Here is a 12012-nt window from a genome sequence, read left to right on the forward strand (position 1 = left end):
CTGCTAAAGCCCAAAACGTTCTCCTAAGCCCCTCCCACCACGAGGGAGAATGAATGTGTGTGCCTGAGCAGTGATTGACACGCAGTTAGACACCCCCCCCCCTGGCCATGATTGGAGCATCTGAACAGGGAGCTGTGTATTTTTTGCAAATCTCACTACAGGCTGTAGGTGGTGCCAGAGGAGCCAGATTTTTATTTTTAAATGACCTGCTTCATGTAGTTCTACTGGAACATAGGGTCAGTTTCAGCAAATATGACAGAAAGTTAGTTTGAAGACACTAAAAATGGCGATAGATAAAAACGTGCTCGACAGTTGAGGAGAAAAAATGAATACATGAAACATACAGAAATGCCACATTTCCATCATGTTTTTGACATGGTTTTTCCATAGTTTGAGGATTACTGGGTGCTCTTTTCATTACACGCCCTTCTTTAACAATGGTGTATTGCCTCTAACTGGAAAATTAGCACCTCCAGCTTTTTATCTCGATGTGCTCAACTCTTAATAGTCTATGAAAGATTTTCGATCTGGATTGACTGCTAATGCTCTGGAGGCTCGTGGTTGAGCGACACCTTGCTAAGGCATTTGATTTAGTTTTTTCCTGCAATTTACCTCCCATATATACTGTACATATGTAAAGGACATGCATTTATGTACATGTCCACACAGGCAGAATACAATTCAGTATATCTGTAAATACGGTTTGAAGTTACAGAAACATCATGCCTTTGTTTATTAATAAACAAATACAAACAAATATGAATTTGAAGAATTTCTTTTTTACTTTCTGAATAGAGTTCCGAAATCATGTTTATTTTAGTTCATCTTTCATTTATTAGACAAAAAAAGAAATGAGGACTACATAGTTGTAGCGTAAAACCATAGTCCAATTTCAGTAAACTGTCAGATGGCATTATCTTGAAGTAAGTGGTGACCTTAAACTTCCTTTTTCCTGACTGCCTCTCTCTTCTTTTATTCTCCCTCCCTTCTTTTTTGCCAGAACTCTTCCTCCATCCTTCCCCCCCCCCTCTCTCTTTCTCTCTCTCTCTCCCCCCTCCCACCCCAGCTGGATCCCCTGCATGTTGTCCGTCCGGTATCGCCTTCCCAGAGGAGCATCCTGCCTGCCGGCGTCCCAGCAGAGGCGGGTGATGTATATTTGATGAGCGGGTGCTGGGGACCCTCTGGAGGGCCATGACTACAGCAGGACAATGGGCCTTGCTCAGGTTTCCTGCTGACTGACACTGACAATGCTGCTCTTTTTGTAGGTGAGCCGGTGAGCCGGGGCTGGAGTTTCAACCAGGACAGTAGACCAAGAGGCAGGGTTACAGCGGCGGCAAGGCCCAACACAGTACAGCCTGATGCCTGACACCTTCATTTTACTCTCAGGAAAACCATGAAACAGTGACCAACGACCAGGCATTAATATTGGGTTACATCGTTCATTCGTCGTTGATTTGATACTTTTTTTCCCCCCAATACTTTGACACTTTTTACAAGAGTAAACCCTCACTGTAAAATTAGATGATCATTTGTCTTGGATGTTTATTTTTGAAAGTTGAAATGGCAACTTTTGAGCGTATTAAAAATAAATGATGGAGTTATTTACAAATGCATGGAAGAATTGAAATAGGATGTTGATGCTGTATTTTGTGGCCAAGTTTGGGGACCATTTTCTTTATCCGGAGTCAGTAAAAGCAACCTTGACCTTTTACAAAAACGGATATCCTCCTTAAGCTAGTATTCAAATTTTCAACAACTATTTTTGGGATAATGAAGTACAGATAAGACATGTCCAATATGTTGATGTACAGCAGAGGGAAACATGCAGAAATGTTTCCAGCAGACACTTTAAGCTCATCTTCCAGTTGGTTACTTTTTTCACCCCTTATCTATCCTTCTTCCATCTCCCTCACTAAAACGTCAGTGTTATATTGTAATTTTTACTCTTTTTTTTCTATTGCTTCGTTTTGAGGCTCCAGTTGTACCGCACACTGTTCACTGACACAAGGACAGCTAATTAAACATGTTTTATTAACATGATAAAAGGAATTTTGTAGTATTTACGTTGGTAGCTCCGACTGATTCAATTTACACCATAAGAACCCAGGAAAGAAAAGATGCACCTGTGGCAAAAACATATATGAGTCAATGTGCAGTTTGTTCATTCATTTTATACCTGCAATTTTGAGAATGCTATACTAAAATTAAATTTTGGTACATTTTAACATGACAACAAACAGTAGTGAGAATATAATGTGCACAAGAAATGGAAATAGAGAGAGAGAGAGAGAGAGAGAGAGAGAGATTTTATATTTGTTAAATCTGTATCATTATTATTATTATTATTATTATTATTATTATTATTATTGTACATGTAGCAACGGCCAAAGCCCACCCTTTAAACCCTCCCCCTCCGGATCGCCTTTAGGTGATTATAGGGATAATTATTCCGTCCACCGGAAATCCCCTCTTTGATTGACAAGGTGCTGCCCCGCTGACCCGCGCGGTAAATATTTCATGGTCTACTGCTTGTGCTCTTTAGTTGTCGTTCAGGCCTGTTTATTCTTTAATTGAGAGACGTGTGTGTGTGTGTTTGTACAAAAGTAAATGAAGCATGATTAATTAATGTATTAATTGCCAAGAAAGTGAATGGGGTTCAGGCAGAGGAATTCCTGCGTTTGCCATCAATTAATAATTTTCGCAGAATAACTCCCTCTCTCTCTCTCTCTCTCTCTCTCTCTCTCTCTCTCTCTCTCTCTCTCTCACACACACACACACACACACACACACACACACACACACACACACACACACACACACACACACACCCAGTAGATTAATTGATTTTCTGTCTTTTCAGAGTCAAATGTGCTGATGTAATGATCATCATAACATGAAATATTGTAAAGACGCATACAGAATGAATAACATTCAGGTACGCTTCAGAAGAAAATAAAGTACAGCAATAATAATGTTTCTGTGCTCTGCTGTTGCATTTTGAAAGATCTCTGCAACCCTCTATAGTCATATACTATTATACTCAATAGTCATTAAGCAGTATTTAATCATTATGGGAAATTGAAACCCAGACTAATAGCCTACATTTTTTATGTCCAACCTTTTAACTTTTGGATCAACGTTCTGCTTTCAGGATTTTTTGGTGCAGCTGCCTGTTTTGTCTAACTGTTGCCAATTTCTTCAGGTGTTGATTTTCAGTTAGCTCAACAAATGTTTTTTTGTTTTTTTTTTAACAGTGCAACCACACAGCATCCTTTCTCATTTCACCTCTTCCAGCGAGCCAGGCACGCTTGTAGGCGTGGATACAGTCGGTGAACTCAACCTGATTGGTGGAGGCATCCAAAGGGAGGGAGTGAGGATCCACCAATGAGGAGGAGCCTTGCGCGGCAGTGGTCCAATATAGGAGCTGGAGGCGAGGAGCATCTTTATTATAGAACTCATTTACAGGCGAAAAGGAGACAGGAGACCCGCAGGAGCCCAGGAGTTACCTCTCCTTCTCTGTTTCTGTTTTTTAAGCGAACCTGACTGCATCTGCGACCCCGATCACGAACCACCTTTTATTCAAAGCGTCTGCGTCTGGCAGTTTTTTTTTTCTTTTCCGAGGCGTTTCTTTTTTTAGAAATTCTCCAAACACGGAGCTAAACGAGGAAGACTTGAAACGACCCTCACTCAGTTCTGCAATCATGATGTCGATGAACAGTAAGCAGCCTTTCAGTATGCACCCCATACTCCACGAACCCAAATACGCTCCTCTGCACTCCAGCTCGGAGGCCATCCGCAGGGCCTGCCTGCCCACACCATCGGTGAGTTCAACATTCATTCCTGCAGCTCCTGTCATTCGCCAACAGGACTTCTGTCATCCTTAAATGTCCTGGGAAATAGTGGACAAATGACATATGGCTGGCAAAAAATCTGATAACTTTTACAGTGGCAAGCTCTTAAATCATTCGATATGGGTTTTGCCCTGGATTCTTGCCTTTGCGTTTCAGTTAAAATGTTGTGTCCATAGAATATAACTAACCCTGTTTTTGTATCATAAAAAACACAATGAATGAATAATGAAGTTAAAATTGTCCCCATGCAACCAGCAGGAAACAGAAAGCAAGAGAAGTGCCATGCTTGGAAAACAATGGGGGTAGTGAAATAGGTGTATGTACAAAAATGACAAAAATAGATTAAATATAGAATTAAATAAAAGATTTTGAGACAACCGTGGATCATAGCAGCAGCAGCACAATGAGGGCAAGGGAACCTGGTTACTTAGGGCAGGATGTCGGTGCGTAAAGACGCACAAAAGCTTCTCTGAGAAGCCAAATCCTGCGTTCAGGCGAGTGTGAGCGCTGCTGCTTCAAGTGAAGGCAGAAAAAAGATGAAGGAGGAAAAAAAAAAAAAAGACACGGCGTGGATTCTCTAAGCGCGTGTTATCTCATATTGTCCCATTCATATTCAAACTCGTCTCATTTCATTGTCCGCAGAAATTATTCAGGAGATCGTAAATATTAATTTTAAATGAATAGCCATCCGCGCTGACACACTTTCTGGGCGTTGGGCAAATCAGTGATGTCCAAGTTGTATTAGATTACATTTTATGAGAAGTAAGAAACAAAGTTAAGTGAAAGCTGTATGAAAATGAATTTAAATCGAATTGAATCTGTAAAAAACCCTTCTGCATATTGGAAATACTTTGCATAAAGGTAACCTAAAAGTGTCCGCACTTACGCTGCTCTATATTAGCCTGACAACAAAGTTTGACTGGTAGTCAATCTCACAGGTAGGAATTTGTGAAGCTTTCACTTGTGAACATTTTGTAAAATAATACAAAGTGATGTGATATTTATACGTGTAAAAAAAAAAAAAATGAATAACTCGACCTGACTGATGATTAAGTCTGCAGTGAATATTTTTAATTTTTTTCTTTTTTGATCTGACTTTCGGTTTTCTCTTTCTAACTTGCTCTTTACACAGATTCATTTTGAATTATAAACATACAACATATTTACATAAATTAAACTGTGTCGATTGTTTGTTATTTTCCACAGATTTGAACATAAATGTCTTTACAGAGAAATGTAAATAATTCATGGTCCTTGTAATAGAAAGGTTGTGAATGATGAAGGCGCATGGGACAGAAATGGGACAGAAATGTGTTGATTTCTGTCCCATGTCCTTCTCTAACCGGTCTGCCTCTGCTCTTCTCGCAGCTTCAGGGCAACATCTTCGCCGGCTTTGATGAGAGCTTGCTGCAGAGAGCCGAGGCTCTGGCCGCGGTGGACATCGTGGCCCAGAAGAGTCATCCGTTCAAACCAGACGCCACCTACCACACCATGACCACCATGACCAGCATGGCCTGCACCCCGACCTCCTCCTCCGCGCACCTGCACCACCCATCGGTGCTCACCTCCCACCACCACCCGGTGCACCACCAGTCGGCCCAGGGCCTGGACGGCGACCTGCTGGACCACCTAACACCGGGCATCTCCCTGGGTGGCATGGCCGGCTCGGACGTCTGCTCCACGGCCTCGCACACCGCCCACGCCGCCCACATGTCGGCCATCAACCACATGCAGCACCACCACCACCACCAACAGTCCATGAACATGCACCCGCACGCGCAGCTGTCCCACGGCTCCCTGGGGTCCGCCGGCTTAGACTCGGAGCCCGATCCCCGGGAGCTGGAGTCGTTCGCTGAGAGGTTCAAACAAAGGCGAATTAAACTCGGGGTGACACAAGCGGACGTAGGCTCGGCCCTGGCCAACCTTAAGATCCCCGGGGTCGGGTGTCTGAGCCAGAGCACCATCTGCAGGTTCGAGTCCCTGACGCTTTCGCACAACAACATGGTGGCCCTTAAGCCGATCCTGGAGGCCTGGTTGGAGGAGGCGGAGAGGGCGCAGAGGGAGAAGATGTCCAAGCCGGAGATCTTCAACGGGGGCGACAAAAAGAGGAAACGAACGTCAATCGCGGCCCCGGAGAAGCGCTCCCTGGAGGCTTATTTCGCCGTGCAGCCGAGGCCCTCGTCGGAGAAGATCGCCGCAATCGCCGAGAAACTTGACCTGAAAAAGAACGTGGTCCGGGTTTGGTTTTGCAATCAGAGGCAAAAGCAGAAACGAATGAAATTTTCTGCGACGCACTAAGACCATGCTGGGGGAACCTGCGGGACTCTGCCCTGTTTACAAAAAAGACAAACCAGAGACAAGCTGCTGCACACTGTCAGAAAAACAAGGTACACCGTTGTGTACCTTGTACACAACAAGGTACGCCTGTTGTTACTGGGGCTGGACCTGCTTGACACACAGCCAGGGTTTAAAAAAATGATATCCATTTTAACAAGTCATTTAATCTCTTATATTTTTTATTTTTTTTAAATGGATTTTTGCTTTCAGGAATTCCTGAAATGCACCTGCAACACCTGAAAACGTAAGATTTTTCACCTCATTGGCTGAATTCGTTACTTAATGCAAAAGAAAATCACATTTTCTGACTAAGTAATGGACTAAATGTCTTGTTAAGTTTCACTACAGTGTTGTCCACCTTGCAAAGGAGCAGCATCCACAGTCCTGTTTTTTTTGCACCAGTGCCTGAATCCCAGTTGTGGAAACAATTGAACAGAAAGTATTCAGTAGGAGCGTGTGCAAAGAAACAGCTGCACGTCTCTGGAGTGTTAGCTGCCGATTAATCTCCACTCAGTATAACCAGGAACTGTTTGTTTTTTAGATTGTTTTTGGAAGGTTCAGCCTCATGCAGTTACAAAAAACGACTGGATTCAACGGTGTACCTTTTTTTTATTATTATTCTGACAGTGGAGACGGAGCACTGGGACTGGGAGAAAGACTGAGTTCCTGTCCAAAAACTTGAGACTCTTAAATCTTTACGCTTCTCCACAGAATAGGCCGCTACTCTCTGAGAGACGGGAGAGAGTGATCGCCATCGTGTCAGAAAAAGAGGGGGAACAATGCTCCGTCCCATTCATTCATATGGCAATTATTGTACAAAAAAAATAAGCATAATAATGACGGGAATCGAGAAATAACTGATATTATCTTCCTTAGTCGGAATAGCTTTTTTTATATTTATCATTGTACATATTTGTGAATAATTATGTTGCACCTCCGTGTGTATTGGATTTCTCGCTGTCTTTTCTCCCAGGTGTTTGTTTCTGTAGGGAATTCAATAGGTTTTGGGGACAGATCGGACAAAATGAGTACAAATGTCGGTCCGTGGCTTATTTATGAGGCACAATAACTGTAACCCATTGCATGGTTTACTCGTAAGGGGGAGATGGTTGTTTTCTGTGCGTAATAGCTCCAAAAATATGAGAATAACACCCCCAAGTGAATGCATTGCAATAAGAAGACACACACACACACACACACACACACACACACACACACACACACACACACACACACACACACACACACACACAGACAGACACAAACACACGCACGGATACACACATTCACACGGTATAGCTGTGTGGCTACCTCATTACGCAAGTGTTGGCACGTTCATGGTAATTTTAAAAACACGCAAAAAAAAGACGAGTAAGATCATTTTATGTTTGTTTTCTTTTCTTCTTTTTGTTTTCTCTTCCACCGGTTTAATGGTGAATTAGGCCTAGAAGACTCACTGATGTGTAAACCTGTTGTATGTTCAAGTTCACTGCAAGGATGCTTTGACAATCAAATTATTATTATTATTATTATTATTATTATTATTATTATTAGGTTGTTTATCTCCCCTCTTCGTGTCCATGAAAATGAATCATTTTTCATATTATTATTATTATTATTATTATTATTATTATTATTATTATTATTATTATTATTATCACTGACACCTTAATGGAGCGCACTTTGTAGATATTCCGATGAAGGGAAATAGTCGGCCTTATTTATACATATTTTTTTCAACACTTCTGAGAAAACGCTATGTTTAGTTTTGTTTTCCTTATCATGCCCTTATTTATTTGAACTTAATTTATTTTGGAGAAGAAAAACAACATATTTCATTTGTGAAAGTGTGCTTTAAATGTGTCTGTGTAAGCGACAGAAGCTGAAATAAACCGTGCACGTTTTACTTCATCCTCTGAAAGCCTTTTATTTTTTTGGGAGAAAATAAAATAAAAATCTAAATAAAAAAAAAGGCAGGTTAATGGGGTCAAACAGAATGAGTTATCACATTTTAATCTAACTTTACGCTATAAAACATTTCTCTCTTTTTTTTAAATGTGTGCATACCAATCGATACCTGTGATCAGCTTTGTATCGCCATCACACCCGCAGATTAAGCCCGTGTTTGCTGATAGAGGTGTTAATGATCTTTGAAAGATAGATTTAATGGACTCTGCAACATGAGCAGCAGCCCGTCTGCGTCTGCGTGTGTGTGTGTGTGTGTGTGTGTGTGTGTGTGTGTCTCTGTGATCCCGGCAGAGGAGAGCAGCTGCTGCTCTGAAACAGGAGAAGCCTGAAGGTGAAGGAGCTCCGTCTGAAAGCTGCTTCCCAGCGGTGATGAATAGCATTTGATACTTGAGTGACTCTAATATTGATCCACTTCGCCGGGTATGAAGGGCTCTATATGCAGGCAGGCCTCGGATCAGATGCTTTTAGAGCTATAACAAACGTTTCTCTGAGGCAGAAAACTATCCTAAAAACTTAAGAGAGCGGAGCCGTTAAGAGCCACTGTTTTTCAAAGTTAGAAAACTTGCACAGAAAAAAAATAAACTGACTCAGTTTCTAAACAAAAAAAGGCGTCTTTTTGCACTTTAGCGAACCAAGAACATGTGCTACACCAGGTTTTCTGCCTTTAATGGTTTGCTTAAGGTTTACGTGAGAGACTCATCTTTTTCATTTTTTTTTTTACCCATGGGAGCCAAGATTTTAGAAATACTGTGGTCATGGGCCCCCTGACACCCAACATGTTTTGACCATAAACCAAAAACACTAATTGATTTAATGTATTGATTCAGTTCACTTTTCAATTATAGTTTCTTTAAATTCAATTCCGCAACATTAAAATTGTGTTTCAAAGCATTCTCCACACTTCAGGAATACAACTGTGCAAGGAAAATGTTAACGCCTTCATCTTTTCATGAGTGTGTTGTCCTGAAATGAGTCCAATTTAAACATATTGAGTCTTAAACCACTGCAGTCAGCTTGTAAAACAGCAACATGCAAATTTGAGAATGTAAACAAAACAAAGGTTGCTAAAACCCCCAAATTCCTTACAAAAAAAACAAGGTAAACATGACCACATCACGCTCCATGTTACGGCCATGAACCTGTGAGACTCCTGATGTTAACTCTCCCTCTCCTTTTAGCTTTTTGCCAACCATCCACTGAGAATATTTCTTCTAAATTCACGATTACCTTCTGAACTTCTTACACATGAAAGAAAACTTTACCTGGCTGATGAACAGAGGTAATGCATGGTGACAGATAACACATGAATGCAGTTGGATTTTTCAGTGTCAATTTCATTCATTCATTAACTATCAGCCTGTCTATAGTGACATTTCTTTCAGATGTTACAAAATCCAAAGCTCAGCTCTCCTACAATTAGGAGCTCAAGAGAATAAAAACAAATAACCTAACTTTACATTGCAAAGCAATGTTTTGTAGGGGACATTTGCATTCCACTTGTGTTCATGAAACCCCAAAAAACATTGACAGTATTCCTCTGCCCATGAGGCTTTACTCTGAAAGTACAAGACACACAAGTACAGACTTTTAGACATCCGTTAATAATAATAATAATAATAATAATAATAATAATAATAATAATAATAATAATAATAATTACAATACATTTATTTACAGAGCACTTTTTGAGATACTCAAAGTGTTTTATGACAAATTGAGTAAAAACAAAAAAAATGGAACACATACACAACAGATACAAGGAGCAGAACTACTTGAAATGAATTGCATGTTGCATATGGGGGACATTAAATACACAAACCTTAAGCACACGATTTACCTGCAAAATAAAAGCATATATACAGTACATGTGCATGAATGTTACTTGGGATCTGCACAACCTCACTTTTTACAATGTTCTGGCAGAGAGGAACAACCTGACACCTTTAAGGACACTGTTATTATGAAAACACAAAATGGTTCATGGAATCACAATATGGCAGCATTTGTCTATCTGCCTATGTTTTTATATATATATATATATATATATATATATATAGTATCCGTTTTTGTCTTTTCCTCTAGCCAGCTCAGCAGGTGGTTTCAGCTCATTAAGTCGTTATTACTGAATAATAAATATTGTCTGTTATGATACTATTGATTTTTACGTGTGTTTGTTAAGAAGCTGCTTTTCTTGTCGTACAACAGCAGCTCAGGCCCTGATCCCCTCGGAGCAACCCAATACAGGCCTTTAAAGCAGCTGGTACCAACGTGGAGCTGATGGAGGAGCCAGTGGGTCACCAGCGAAAATGAAGAAATCTAAAAAAAAAATCTCTTCATCGCTTAATTTGTTTGTCAGAGGTGACATAACTTTTGCTCTCCGGTTATGACTGTTGGATGATAAAGAGTGACTTTTCATTGTAGGGTAAACTGATCCTCTAGAGAGCTGTATTGCATTGTGTTCATCATTCTGGTTTTCAAAGAAGAGTTTTAGGGCTGTTCCAGTGGTTTGGACAGTATTTCTGCCGAGAAACACTCACTCATTGGAGTCACCCTAAGATATTAACATTTAATACACAGAATATTGGCACCTTCAAAAACCTGTATAAAGACAACCCAAATTTACATGTGCATTAGACAGTATATATATATATATTGACAGGGTAAACCTGATGCGACTCTTAATCTTTCTATTAAGAAAATAATCATAAAATAATACTCAGAAGTCTTTCACAGGCCATCGGACAAAAAAACAGAGATGACTTAATATGACAGCAAATAAATAACAAACTAAACTAAAATAGGGAAAACAATGACAACAGCGTACCATTTTTTTCAAATGAAAAGAAAAACGTATAATAATACATGTAATGTTAATAATATATATTGATTAGAAGTTGCTGTTAAAAACGTATTCAATAAGTTGTGCCCTGCCCCATACTCTGAAAGTTCTTCAAAAAGTGTTTGGCTAATATTTACCCAATCCATATTTAAATGATCAAGTTTGATATATATAGTATTTTTAGTTCAGAGGACAAGAAATCGACTTCTGTATTGTATTATGCGTTTGTCAATATTTCCAGATATGTTTTGCCCACCAGACAGTAGCTGCCATGTTGGTCTATAACAAAGAATGTAGAACATGGCTTCATTAAAGTTTAATTGTCAAGCAGCTCTCCAGTTGAAGCCTATAAATTATATAATTGACCGTGTAATCAATGTGAACAGTGTATCTTCCCTGAGACAAAGTGATGGGATGCAAATTATACAGAACAAAATTAGCTATAATATTGTGGCTTTATATTCCTATTGGGAGGAAGAAGTTAGTTATTGTTTAGTTATTTTATTTTTCCCATCCATGGTAAAACCAAAATGTTCTTATACTGTATAACAGCTTTTGTAGCTGTTCCTTTTGGTCGACCTTTACCACATTGTCACTAACTAATTCAAAATAGTGATGAGTGGTGAGTGATGAAGCTGTTCATTGTCAAGTGATGTTGGTTTTCGTTTCAATAGAGGGAAGTTTTATTTGCTGTGAGAGAACGTTAAAGAATTCCTTAAATATTCACGACAGTGTATTGGAGTTTAGTTGACGCATCTTTGATGTTGCTGTAAGTTTCACTAGACAAACCTCTGTGCTGAGCTTTCAACAGAAAATGAACTAAAAGAATAGGGTGCTGTAACTTAGAAGAAATGGGGTTCTTTTTTAGGGGCCTGGCCACAGCCTGCACGATGCATAGCACCTGTACAGTCTAAAATAGTTGGTTTAATAATTAAAAACAACATAAAATGACTGTGTTTTCCTCTATTGGTTGGTGTTTTCCATGTGATCTGTTCTCCTCCAGACTCCACCCAGGAT

At 40.0% G+C, this 12012-nt stretch overlaps 1 protein-coding gene across 2 annotated transcripts; it reads left to right on the top strand.

Moving 5' to 3' along the window:
* The first annotated feature begins 3479 nt into the window (after window positions 1-3479).
* pou4f4 (POU class 4 homeobox 4) lies at window positions 3480-6284 on the top strand. 2 transcript variants are annotated; one of them, XM_078266115.1, is made up of 2 exons: window positions 3480-3821; window positions 5220-6284. In XM_078266115.1, exons 1-2 carry the CDS (start codon window positions 3702-3704, stop codon window positions 6147-6149), a joined length of 1050 nt encoding a protein of 349 aa, XP_078122241.1. In that variant the 5' UTR covers window positions 3480-3701; the 3' UTR covers window positions 6150-6284. The 2 variants fall into 2 exon arrangements, with proteins under 2 accessions (XP_078122241.1, XP_078122242.1); XM_078266116.1 differs by having other exon boundaries at window positions 5226-6284.
* The last annotated feature ends 5728 nt before the right edge of the window (window positions 6285-12012 follow it).

This window comes from Sander vitreus, chromosome 13 (genome assembly GCF_031162955.1).
Source record: "Sander vitreus isolate 19-12246 chromosome 13, sanVit1, whole genome shotgun sequence".
Taxonomy (NCBI): Eukaryota; Metazoa; Chordata; class Actinopteri; order Perciformes; family Percidae; genus Sander; species Sander vitreus.

Coding starts and splice junctions, on each gene's coding strand:
- pou4f4 (XM_078266115.1), top strand. CDS start 3,702: ATGATGTCGATGAACAGTAAGCAGCCTTTCAGTATGCACCCCATACTC. Junction 3,822..5,219: donor CCTGCCTGCCCACACCATCG/GTGAGTTCAACA, acceptor CTCTTCTCGCAG/CTTCAGGGCAACATCTTCGC.